Genomic DNA, 13,438 nt, shown 5'->3' on the forward strand with positions numbered 1-13,438 from the left:
TAAGTGCCAAATTTGGAAATGAGTATTTCAAAGGTGAAGTTATTCCTTTTGTCATACAATCCTATGGATAGATCTTGTGTTACATGGAATTTTATGCATATATGTGTGGGGTTTAATGGGTATCTTTTCTTTCAAGTACATTTCTTGCATGTGTCTGTCATAAACATTTTGAAAGGTGACGCAAAGAGTATTCAAATGTGAAGCTATTTCTCTTCTCATACAATCTTGTGGATAGATCTTTTATTACTCGGAATTTAATGCATAGATCTGTACATAAAACAGATTCGGTGGCTCAAAAGGTCTCATTTATTTCAAGTTTATTTGGGTAAATGTGTGATAGGGAATTAGTCTATTGGGCCATTTTTTTTAAATATATCCGATTATTGAAGTTTAACTTATACTCCTTATCCAAATTCCTGTGCTTTGGTTTTCCCAATCTTTGCAGAAATTCTTATTCATCTGCATAAAGAAACCTGTTCCGAAGGAGAGGAGCTCAAGTGGTGCCCAAGGGGATGCCTTAGGTTTGCCTACATGTTGTTTTCCAAGAGTCTACAAAGATATGCTGATGAAGCCCTGTATTTCATATATTGTTTTCCTAGTAAACTTGTGATGACATTGCTTAAATACTAGTCTATTCTACACAAACGTGTACAATATAGAACCACACTCCAACAATCAAACAGCAAAACACATCACCCTGAAGCAGATTCTCTTAAGACGAAATCACACTGATGACGACCTATTAATTAATGACAGTTATCCAGATTATTACCTAAATAGAACAGAGATGGTGGGCAAATTACCTTTTCGAAAATAACTGTCAAGCAGTGTCATTGGCTGGATAATATATCATATCACTTGAGTAAACTACGCATACTATGAGTACTTACCGACACAACACATTTGACCAGCTGGACACTGGAGACCAGGTAATGGGACAGTACAGAAGGTACCAGTGGGAAAACATCCGACGCCAAGAAAATTGCATTCTGAAAATGAAGATTTGTATCATAAACAGAACTAAGTTGAACTTGGTTTCAAATGAACATTATGATTGACATTCTCTCTCGTTTCTTAAGCATAGAAACTCAGTGATAGCTAATCATTTTCCCTTCATTCAAAATGAGAATGCGAATTACATGTACTAATAGTGAATGTATTGACATTGGAGTGATATGGAAGACCTAATCAGGAAATCCTTTCACTAAAATCTCATAGATTGTGATTAATTTCCAGTCCTGAAAGTTATCATGCATTCCTTCCTAATTTACAGTTTTCCACTCCAAGACAGGATGTTGTTGTTCTTCTTCTTATTATTATTAATATTCAATCAAAGGATGTTACCACACACCATTTCATTAATGTCCTTATTTGATCATACCTTTATGTAGACATTATAGAATTCATGACATAATGGCATAATGCCATCAAGATCGATTTCAGGCAATTACTGAATACTTCTGAGTGTTTTTGAACACTGTGAAAAAAAAATTATAAACTTTTATGTAAATAGACTTGTAACGTACGTGGCGAGGTAGTTGTTGTCGGTGGTGCTGAAATTGTAAACATTCCTTTCCATAATCATAAGAATTTTCTGATTCCAACTATATCATAATCATATGTCTTTGAAAAACTATAGAATAGTGATGATACCACGTGTTTGCTAGAAGGTAAGCGTTTCAGAAAACACCTGTGGTACACATCATATACACAAGCAAATACAAGTCAAGTGTTCTCCTGAATAAATACAGGAACATCAAATTGCATAGAAAAAATTCAGCAAATCGGCAGACAACATTTTTTTTCAACAAAACGTCAATTGAGGAAATGTCCTACTTATGTCCACCATAAAAGGTCTTCAAACTTGTCAGCCATCAGTATGACGCTCTTTAAGATATATTCTTGGAAAGGGCATGCACAATTCACCTCAAACATTATTCAATGCAGACGCCAAAGGTTGGGGCTGCAGGAATATTGCTTGGCATTAAGAGGCAGTTATGACAATTGCAAAATTGAAGTCATCTCAACTCGCCTGCTTCGTATTTTGACAAATTGTCCTGAAGATAGATATGCATTTATGGTCACCAGGGTTTCAAACAAATGCCCTATGGATAAAAAAATGAAGTTTTCCCTTAAGTTTGCCATGTGGGATAACGCTGTACAAAGTCGAACAATACAGTGTTTTGACAGGATTGAATTTGGTTCTTTTTTGAGAATGCAAAAATTCAAGACAAACCCTTATTTGTTTCAGTCTTCTGAATAAGTTTTTGTCCGTCTGAATTTGTTACTCATAAATCTAAAATATGAAACAGTTGGGGTGGTTTCACTTGGTTTTTTTTGTCAAACAATTTCTAGATCAAACAGGTAAATAAGTGAAAGGGAATATGTCTTTTGACTGAAATTCATTTATTTCAGAGCATTGAAGCTTAAGTTATGCACCTTGTCCAAAATTTCACTGTTTTGAATTCGGCAATCTGTGCAGAAATTCTTATTCCTATGCATAAAGGAACTAATCGGGAAGAAGTGGCGTGCAATCGGTGACCATAAGCGTGCCTACTTCTTGCCTGAGTGTCGTTTTTCCAAATTACACATAGATGGTGTGTATGAGAAAGGCTGTTATTTCACAAAATTGTCATCTACGTCATCTTCAGATGACATTTGCTTCAAATAATATTCTAATGCCCACACGTGAAAACATGTTAACACTCTTAATCTACCCACAGTATAACATATTCACCCTGAATCGCATAGCTATTCCCCCTGTTGCCAAGCAACATTAAACTGATAATGAAGTGTCAATACATCTTATAACCCAAATGAAATAGGAGATGAGGGGAATTATCTGTTCTATAATTGATTTATTTCGAAGAACATTGGAGAATTATGGTACACTTAATATTATCATCCCTTCACTTAAACATCATGGATTATGATGAATTATCAGGCCTGAAGGTTTTTTCAATTCATAATAAATACACAGTTGGTATCTCCACGTTAGGTTGTTATTAACTACAAACGCATAACTTCTTTCAGTGGCATTTCAGTTGGTGTGATGAAGCAAGACGAGTTCTATGGATGAACAACTTCCTTATTACAAGTAGTGCGACGTTTCGGTGTGGATCCTTACACCTTTATCAAGCAAGTGATCGCGATGCTTGATAAAGGTGTTAGGATCTACACCGAAACGTCGCACCAATTGTAATAAAGTAGTTGTTCATCCACAGAACTCGTCATACTTCATTCAAACGCATGTTTGATTGTTTTAATGGAATCGGATATTATTAGCAAACATGTTTTTTTTATATTCTAATCTCCCCTCTATATGAATATAAGTGAATTGTGCCAAGCAGCGCTTAAGCCATAATGGCCGGCTGGCTGAGGTTAACATGTTGCCAATAGCATCATATGTTATGGTGTCATTGAGAATTGAGAAATGTGTTTGTGCGCAGTCGATGTATTTCTTTTAATTGACCTTAATGTAGACAGTCTTGTAACTTACGTGGCGTGGTCGTTGGTGGTGCTGAAATGGTAAAGAAGGTGTAAAGATGGCAATCATTTCTTCAATAATGGTCCACATAAAAGCAAGAATACATTTCCATACCCAGCAAAGTATCTGCTAAAAGGTGAGCCCAATGTACGCTTCCAACTGTGTCAACAACATGTAGTTTTAATCAATGTGGAATGTTGACCATATCAAGTGTTCGTTGAACGGCGAGAGGTGGGAATTAATTTATTTGACCATTATTGATTTCTAGCAGATCATTGAAGCTTGAGATATACACCTTAAGTTATACAATTGTCGTGGTTTGATTTTGCCCGTCCGTGCAGAAAGCCATCAGTCTTATGCATAAGAGAAACAGATCAGGGAGTAGTGGAGCACAATTTGTGTTCATGGGGATGCCTACTTCGATTTTGACAAATTGTCCTGAAGCCCTGCAGATAGATATGCATCTATGGTCACCAGGGTTTCAAACAAAAGCCCTATGGCTTAAGGAATGAAGTTTTCCCTTAATTTTGCCATTTGGAATAATGGTGTACAAAGTCGAAAAATACAATGTTTTGACAGGGTTGAACTTGGTTCTTTTCTCCGATTGCAAAAAATCAACCCAAATCCTTTTGGTTTCAGTTTTGTGAATATGTTTTTGTCCGTCTGAATTTGTTACTCAAAAATCTAAAATATGAAACAGTTGGGATGGTTTCACTTGTTGTTTTGTCAAACAATTTCTAGATCAAACAGGTAAATAAGTGAAAGGGAATTTGTCTTTTGACTGTTATTCATTTATTTCAGAGCATTGAAGCTTAAGTTATGCACCTTGTCCAAAATTTCACTGTTTTGAATTCGGCAATCTGTGCAGAAATTCTTATTCTTATGCATAAAGCAACTAATCGGGAAGAAGTGGCGCGCAATCGGTGACCATAAGCATGCCTACTTCTTGCCTGAGTGTCGTATTTCCAAATTACACATAGATGGTGCGTATGAGAAAGGCTGTTATTTCACAAAATTGTCATCTACGTCATCTTCAGATGACATTTGCTTCAAATAATATTCTAATTCCCACACGTGAAAACATGTTAACGCTCTTAATCTACTCACAGTATAACATATTCACCCTGAATCGCATAGCTATTCCCCCTGTTGTCAAGCAACATTAAACTGATAATGAAGTATCATACATCTTATAACCCAAATGAAATAGGAGATGAGGGGAACTATCTGTTCTATAATTGATTTATTTCGAAGAACATTGGAGAATTATGGTACACTTAATATTATCATCCCTTCACTTAAAAATCATGGATTATGATGAATTATCAGGCCTGAAGGTTTTTTCAATTCATAATAAATACACAGTTGGTATCTCCACGTTAGGTTGTTATTAACTACAAACGCATAACTTCTTTCAGTGGCATTTCAGTTGGTGTGATGAAGCAAGACGAGTTCTATGGATGAACAACTTCCTTATTACAAGTAGTGCGACGTTTCGGTGTGGATCCTTACACCTTTATCAAGCAAGTGATCGCGATGCTTGATAAAGGTGTTAGGATCTACACCGAAACGTCGCACCAATTGTAATAAAGTAGTTGTTCATCCACAGAACTCGTCTTACTTCATTCAAACGCATGTTTGATTGTTTTAATGGAATCGGATATTATTAGCAAACATGCTTTTTTTATTTCCTTATTCTACCCTCTATATGAATATAAGTGAATTGTGCCAAGCAGCCCTTGAGCCATAATGGCCGGCTGGCTGAGGTTAACATGTTGCCAATAGCATCATATGTTATGGTGTCATTGAGAATTGAGAAATGTGTTTGTGCGCAGTCGATGTATTTCTTTTAATTGACCTTAATGTAGACAGTCTTGTAACTTAAGTGGCGTGGTCGTTGGTGGTGCTGAAATGGTAAAGAAGGTGTAAAGATGGCAATCATTTCTTCAATAATGGTCCACATAAAAGCAAGAATACATTTCCATACCCAGCAAAGTATCTGCTAAAAGGTGAGCCCAATGTACGCTTCCAACTGTGTCAACAACATGTAGTTTTAATCAATGTGGAATGTTGACCATATCAAGTGTTCGTTGAACGGCGAGAGGTGGGAATTAATTTATTTGACCATTATTGATTTCTAGCAGATCATTGAAGCTTGAGATATACACCTTAAGTTATACAATTGTCGTGGTTTGATTTTGCCCGTCCGTGCAGAAAGCCATCAGTCTTATGCATAAGAGAAACAGATCAGGGAGTAGTGGAGCACAATTTGTGTTCATGGGGATGCCTACTTCGATTTTGACAAATTGTCCTGAAGCCCTGCAGATAGATATGCATCTATGGTCACCAGGGTTTCAAACAAAAGCCCTATGGCTTAAGGAATGAAGTTTTCCCTTAATTTTGCCATTTGGAATAATGGTGTACAAAGTCGAAAAATACAATGTTTTGACAGGGTTGAACTTGGTTCTTTTCTCCGATTGCAAAAAATCAACCCAAATCCTTTTGGTTTCAGTTTTGTGAATATGTTTTTGTCCGTCTGAATTTGTTACTCAAAAATCTAAAATATGAAACAGTTGGGATGGTTTCACTTGTTGTTTTGTCAAACAATTTCTAGATCAAACAGGTAAATAAGTGAAAGGGAATTTGTCTTTTGACTGTTATTCATTTATTTCAGAGCATTGAAGCTTTAGTTATGCACCTTGTCCAAAATTTCACTGTTTTGAATTCGGCAATCTGTGCAGAAATTCTTATTCTTATGCATAAAGCAACTAATCGGGAAGAAGTGGCGCGCAATCGGTGACCATAAGCATGCCTACTTCTTGCCTGAGTGTCGTATTTCCAAATTACACATAGATGGTGCGTATGAGAAAGGCTGTTATTTCACAAAATTGTCATCTACGTCATCTTCAGATGACATTTGCTTCAAATAATATTCTAATTCCCACACGTGAAAACATGTTAACGCTCTTAATCTACTCACAGTATAACATATTCACCCTGAATCGCATAGCTATTCCCCCTGTTGTCAAGCAACATTAAACTGATAATGAAGTATCATACATCTTATAACCCAAATGAAATAGGAGATGAGGGGAACTATCTGTTCTATAATTGATTTATTTCGAAGAACATTGGAGAATTATGGTACACTTAATATTATCATCCCTTCACTTAAAAATCATGGATTATGATGAATTATCAGGCCTGAAGGTTTTTTCAATTCATAATAAATACACAGTTGGTATCTCCACGTTAGGTTGTTATTAACTACAAACGCATAACTTCTTTCAGTGGCATTTCAGTTGGTGTGATGAAGCAAGACGAGTTCTATGGATGAACAACTTCCTTATTACAAGTAGTGCGACGTTTCGGTGTGGATCCTTACACCTTTATCAAGCAAGTGATCGCGATGCTTGATAAAGGTGTTAGGATCTACACCGAAACGTCGCACCAATTGTAATAAAGTAGTTGTTCATCCACAGAACTCGTCTTACTTCATTCAAACGCATGTTTGATTGTTTTAATGGAATCGGATATTATTAGCAAACATGCTTTTTTTATTTCCTTATTCTACCCTCTATATGAATATAAGTGAATTGTGCCAAGCAGCCCTTGAGCCATAATGGCCGGCTGGCTGAGGTTAACATGTTGCCAATAGCATCATATGTTATGGTGTCATTGAGAATTGAGAAATGTGTTTGTGCGCAGTCGATGTATTTCTTTTAATTGACCTTAATGTAGACAGTCTTGTAACTTACGTGGCGTGGTCGTTGGTGGTGCTGAAATGGTAAAGAAGGTGTAAAGATGGCAATCATTTCTTCAATAATGGTCCACATAAAAGCAAGAATACATTTCCATACCCAGCAAAGTATCTGCTAAAAGGTGAGCCCAATGTACGCTTCCAACTGTGTCAACAACATGTAGTTTTAATCAATGTGGAATGTTGACCATATCAAGTGTTCGTTGAAAGGCGAGAGGTGGGAATTAATTTATTTGACCATTATTGATTTCTAGCAGATCATTGAAGCTTGAGATATACACCTTAAGTTATACAATTGTCGTGGTTTGATTTTGCCCGTCCGTGCAGAAAGCCATCAGTCTTATGCATAAGAGAAACAGATCAGGGAGTAGTGGAGCACAATTTGTGTTCATGGGGATGCCTACTTCGATTTTGACAAATTGTCCTGAAGCCCTGCAGATAGATATGCATCTATGGTCACCAGGGTTTCAAACAAAAGCCCTATGGCTTAAGGAATTAAGTTTTCCCTTAATTTTGCCATTTGCAAAAATTGTGTACAAAGTCGAAAAATACAATGTTTTGACAGGGTTGAACTTGGTTCTTTTCTCCGATTGCAAAAAATCAACCCAAATCCTTTTGGTTTCAGTTTTGTGAATATGTTTTTGTCCGTCTGAATTTGTTACTCAAAAATCTAAAATATGAAACAGTTGGGATGGTTTCACTTGTTGTTTTTGTCAAACATCTTTCTAGATCAAACAGGTAAATAAGTGAAAGGGAATTTGTCTTTTGACTGTTATTCATTAATTTCAGAGAATTGAAGCTTAAGTTATGCACCTTGTCCAAAATTTCACTGTTTTGAATTCGGCAATCTTTGCAGAAATTCTTATTCCTATGCACAAAGCAACTAATCGGGAAGAAGTGGCGCATAATCGGTGATGCCTACTTTTCGCCTGAGTGTCGTTTTTCCAAATTTCACATAGATGGTGTGTATGAAAAAGGCTGTTATTTCAACAAAATTGTCGTCTACGTCATCTTCAGATGACATTTGCTTCAAATAATATTCTAATGCCCACACGTGTAAACATGTTAACGCTCTTAATCTACCCACAGTATAACATATTTACCCTGAATCGCATAGCTATTCCCCCTGTTACCAAGCAACATTAAACTCATTATAAAATATTAATACATCTTATAACCCAAATGAAATAGGAGATGAGGGGAATTATCTGTTCTATAATTGACTTATTTCGAAGAACATTGGAGAATACACAGTTTGTATTGCTACGGTAGGTTTTTATTAACATTCAAACGCATGTTTGATCGTTTTAATAGAATCCGATATATTAGCAAACATGCTTTTATATATTTCCTTATGCTCCCCTCTATATGCATATCAGTGAATTGTGTAAAGCAGCCATTGAGCCATAATGGCCGGCTGGCTGAGGTTCACATGTTGCCAGTAGCATCATATATTATGGTGCCATTGAGAATTGAGAAATGTATTTGTACGCAGTCCATGTATTTCTTAAATCGCCGTTAATGTAGATAGTCTTGTTACTTACGTGGCGTGGTCGTTGGTGGTGCTGAAATGGTAAAGAAGGTGTAAAGATGGCACTCATTTCTTCAATAATGGTCCACATAAAAGCAACAATACATGTCCATACCCAGCAAAGTATCTGCTAAAGGGTAAGCCTGATGTACGCTTCCAACTGTGTCAACAACCTCTGAATATACCTAGGCATCTATGGTCACCAGGGTTTCAAACAAAAGGCCTATGGATCAAGGAATGAAGTTTTCCCTTAAGTTTGTCATGTGGAATAATTGTGTAATGGTAAAGCACAAGATCGGGAAGGAAGAAGAGGGTCACAATCGTCGACCATAAGCATGCCCACATCTTGCTTGAATGTCGGATTTCCCAATTTCACATAGATGGTGTCTATGAGGAAGGCCGTCATTTCACAAAATTGTTGTCTACGTCATCTTCAGATGACATTTGCTTCAAATAGTATTTTAATGCACACACGTGAATACATATGTTAACAATCTAAATCTACCCACAGTATAGCATATGCACCCGTAATCGCATGGGTATTCCCCCTGTTGCCAAGCAACATTAAACTGATAATGAAGTATCAATACAGCTTATAACCCAGATGAAAGAGAGATGAGGGTGAATTATCTGTTCTATGATTGATTTATTTCGAAGAACATTGGAGAATTATGGTACACTTAATATTATCATCCCTTCACTTAAACATCATGGATTATGATGAATTATCAGGCCTGAAGGTTTTTTCATTAGAGAATTATGGTACATTTAATCTTGTCATCTCTTCACTCAAACCTCATGGATTATGATATACTATCAGGCCTGAAAGTTATTTTCAATTCATAATAAATACACAGTTTGTAACTACACTGTTGGTTAATAACATTCGAACGCATGTTTTTTTTATGGAATCCGATATCATTAGCAAACATGCTTTTATTTATTTCCTTATTCTCCCCTTTATATAAGCATCAGTGAATTGTGTCAAGCATCCATTGAGCCATAATGGCCGGCTGGCTGAGGTTCATCTGTTGCCAATAGCATCATATGGTATGGTGTCAATGAGAATTGAGAAATTTATTTGCACATAGTCCATGTATTTCTTTAATTGCACTTAATGTAGATAGTCTTGTTACTTACGTGGCGTGGTCGTTGGTGGTGCTAAAATGGTAAAGAAGGTGTTCCTTCAGTAATGGTCTACATAAAAACAACAAACCATTTCTATATTCAGCAAAGTCTCTGCTAAAAGGACAGCCCAATGAATGCTTCCAACTGTATCAACAACATGGATTTGTAATCACTGTGGAATGTTGATCATTGCAGGTGTTCGTTGAAAGGCGAGAGGGGGGAATTAGTTTCTTTGACCATTATTGAATTCTAGCAGATGATTGGAGCTTGAGATATACATCTTGAGTTATACAATTGCCGTTGGTTGATTGTGACCGTCCGTGCAGAATGTCATGAGTCTTATGCATAAAGAAACAGATCAGGGAGAAGTGGAGCGCAAGTTGTGTTCACGGGGATGCCTACTTTGTGTTTGACATATTGTCCCGAACCTCTGAAGATAGATATGTATCTATGGTCACCGGAGTTTTTAACAAAACACAATGGATCAAGGAATGAAGTTTTCCCTTAAGTTTGCAATGTTGAATAATGGTGTACAAATTTGAAAAAATATTGTTTTGACAGGGTTCTGAACTTGGTTCTTTTTCTGAGATTGCAAAAAAAAAAGCCAAATCCTTATTTGCTATAGTCTTGAGGATATGCTTTTGTCCGTCTCAACTGTTTCTTATAAATAGATAATATGACGCATTTGAGGTGGCTTTATTTGTCGTGTTTATACAAAAAAAGACCTCAGGACCAAACAGGTAAATAAGTGTAAGGAAATTTGTCTTTTGAGCTGAGGATTGAGAAAATATATTTATGTAGTTTTATATTTATCTAGAACGTCTTGTAACTTATGTGGCGGGGACGTTGTGGTCGGTGGCGTTCCTAAAAGGGTAAAAAGGGTGTTAAAATGTAGCTCACTTCTTCGGTAGTGCTTTGAAGTTAAAAGCGACAAAACCCTGTCAGTAAACATGAGAAAGCTCCTCTAAAACGGGAGTCCATATTACGTTTCTTTTTACGGGACTACATAATGAGCATGAGTAGTTGAATCACTATTAAAATAGTCCTTATGCCAGGTGTTCGCAAAAAGGTGAGTGTTCTGCCCATCGATTGCACCCAACACAAACACACGCAAAGGTAAGGCAAATGTTCACCTTAACATACACGGAATAAATGCCACAAGTCAAAATATGAATTTCCATCGGTCATCGTTTTGATCACCGATGTATAAAAATAGAAGTGCCCTCCATAAAACATTTTGAATGTTTTACTTAAGCCTTGAATACTGCAACACGGATCACAAGTTTTGAGAATGAGTCATATGACACTCTTTGAAAAAAGCATGTTCGATTGTGCCTCCAAAAATGATCAATATAGACAACAAAGGATAGAGTTCCTGCAATATTACTCATCATGAAGGAAAGTTTATTGTTGAATCTTTATACACTGATCCAAATATGAAACAGATTAGGCGTCTTCACTGGTCTATTTGTTTTAGTCTCTTCTGGTAAATCAATTGCATTTGTCTATGTGACCCTTATTGAACAATATCAGATGATTGACATACCTGAAGTTTAAGTTTAACTTAATTCACGTATTTTGACTTTCCCAACCCGAAATTGATATGCATAAAGAAACAGATTAGAAAGGAGGGGATCACAATTTTAGCTTTTGCCTCATCAAATATGGTCAAACAATCACGTCTAAAAGTCCTCTGTACGAATCCTACTGCACCAACGGAAAAAAATCCACTACACCATAACACAACACACTAAAATCTGTATCATGTCCTCGTGGAACTAAGTTCTTGTGTTTTAGCTGTGAAAAACAACTTTTGTCGACGACCGAACCTTGTAAACGTTATGCGACGTCTATCTGAAAATGAGCGGTTGCATGCAACTGGAATGCTTGAAACCAGAATTGCACAAAAAGTTGGAACTAGGCATATCGGTTGTCGTTAGCAATAGACTGGAAACACTAGGGAGTAAACGTCCACGAATAACTTTACGTGATCATATCCGTCTGGTAACCTGCAAAATCGGTTTCAGAATGCACCTTTGACAACACACAACATCCTTGGCTTACTTCTGATTAGTGCAAGGAGTGTGGGGAATAGATTACTGAAGCATAACATCCAACCACAATGTTTGTACTCCTAATTTTTATACCACGTGGTCATACTGCACGTCTGGTCTTTCAAGTTATTTGATTTCTCCTATTCAAGGATTAGTGGAGGTTTCTCCTTGACAGCAGTGATGGCATCTCACAAGACATCCTCAATTATCTGCGGCAATGAGGCGCCATTGTGAAGCTTGTGTCACTGCAAATGGTACTCAAACCTGATTTTAACTTGTGAAATGGCAATTGACGCCATGCCACTTTTAGCTTTATCTGATGTTTATAGAGGACACGCGTTGACATTATCATGAATTCTTGTTTCACCAGCATGACTATATTGTCCAAAATCCTTTATAATGCACCAGCACTTATTTTAAGCAAATACGAAAGAATAAGATACAAGTAATAACTGCATCGGAAAAAATCCGTATTTCATCAGACATCATATTTGTCACTGATGCGCCAAATTCGGGAAATGTCTTCCATAAACATTTTGAAAGGTGACGCAATGAGTATTTCAAAGGTGAAGTTATTCCTCTTGTCATACACTCCTGTGCATAGATCTTGTGTTGCATGAAATTTTATGCATATATATGTGCGGTTCAATGGGTATCTTTTATTTCAAGTTCATTTGGGTAAATGTGTGAATGGGAATAAGTCTATCTGACTATTATGGAATAATATTCAATTATCGAAGTTTAACTTATACATGTACTCCTCATTCCAATTCCTGTGTTTGGTTTTCCCAGTCTGCGAAGAAATTCTTTTTCATGTGCATGTATGTTCCAAAGGAAATGGGCTTAATGGGTGCCCAGGGGGATGCCTTAGTTTTGCCTAAATGTTGTTTCCCAAGAGTCCACAAAGATATGCTGATAAAGCCCTGTCCTTCAAATATTGTCTTGTCAGTAAACTTGAGATTGCATTGCGTAAATAGTATTATATCCTATACAAACCTGTACAATATAAAAACACATTGCAACAAACAAACAGTAAAACATATGAACCTGAATCAGGTTTTGTCAAGGCGAAATCAAATTAATCATGAGCATTATACAGTGTACCACCTAAATAATAGAGACTGTGGGCTGGATAACATATCATGTAACTTGAGTAAACTACGCATCCTAGGAGTACTTACCGACACAGCACATTTGGCCAGCTGGACACTGGAGACCAGGTACTGGGATATTACAGGTACCACTGGCAACACACCCGATGCCAGGAAGATTGCATTCTGAAAATGAGGAGTTGTCAAAACAGACCTTAGTTGAATTTGGTTTAATAAGAACTATATGAATGGCATTCTCCCTTATTTGGTAAGCATCAAAACTCATTGATTGGTAATAATTTTCCCTTCATTCAAAATTAGAATGTGAATAACCTGTACTAATAGTGGAAGCATTTACATTCGAGAGATATAGCAAACATAATCTTG

At 36.7% G+C, this 13,438-nt stretch overlaps 1 protein-coding gene across 1 annotated transcript in view; it reads right to left on the reverse strand.

Annotated features, from left to right (window-relative positions):
- The window catches only part of LOC124122011 (mucin-2-like), a 140,035-nt gene that overhangs the window by 71,850 nt on the left and 54,747 nt on the right, over window positions 1-13,438 (reverse strand). The window contains exons 32-37 of the mRNA XM_048390337.1: window positions 13,142-13,237; window positions 9,919-9,939; window positions 8,792-8,812; window positions 7,246-7,266; window positions 1,527-1,553; window positions 891-989 (exon numbers count right to left, since the gene is read on the reverse strand). Of these exons, the coding sequence (XP_048246294.1) occupies window positions 891-989; window positions 1,527-1,553; window positions 7,246-7,266; window positions 8,792-8,812; window positions 9,919-9,939; window positions 13,142-13,237 (285 nt within the window). The remainder of the gene's footprint in view (window positions 1-890; window positions 990-1,526; window positions 1,554-7,245; window positions 7,267-8,791; window positions 8,813-9,918; window positions 9,940-13,141; window positions 13,238-13,438) is intronic.

This window comes from Haliotis rufescens, unplaced genomic scaffold (assembly GCF_023055435.1).
Source record: "Haliotis rufescens isolate VD_foot unplaced genomic scaffold, xgHalRufe1.0.p SCAF_9, whole genome shotgun sequence".
In the NCBI taxonomy this organism is placed as follows: domain Eukaryota; kingdom Metazoa; phylum Mollusca; class Gastropoda; order Lepetellida; family Haliotidae; genus Haliotis; species Haliotis rufescens.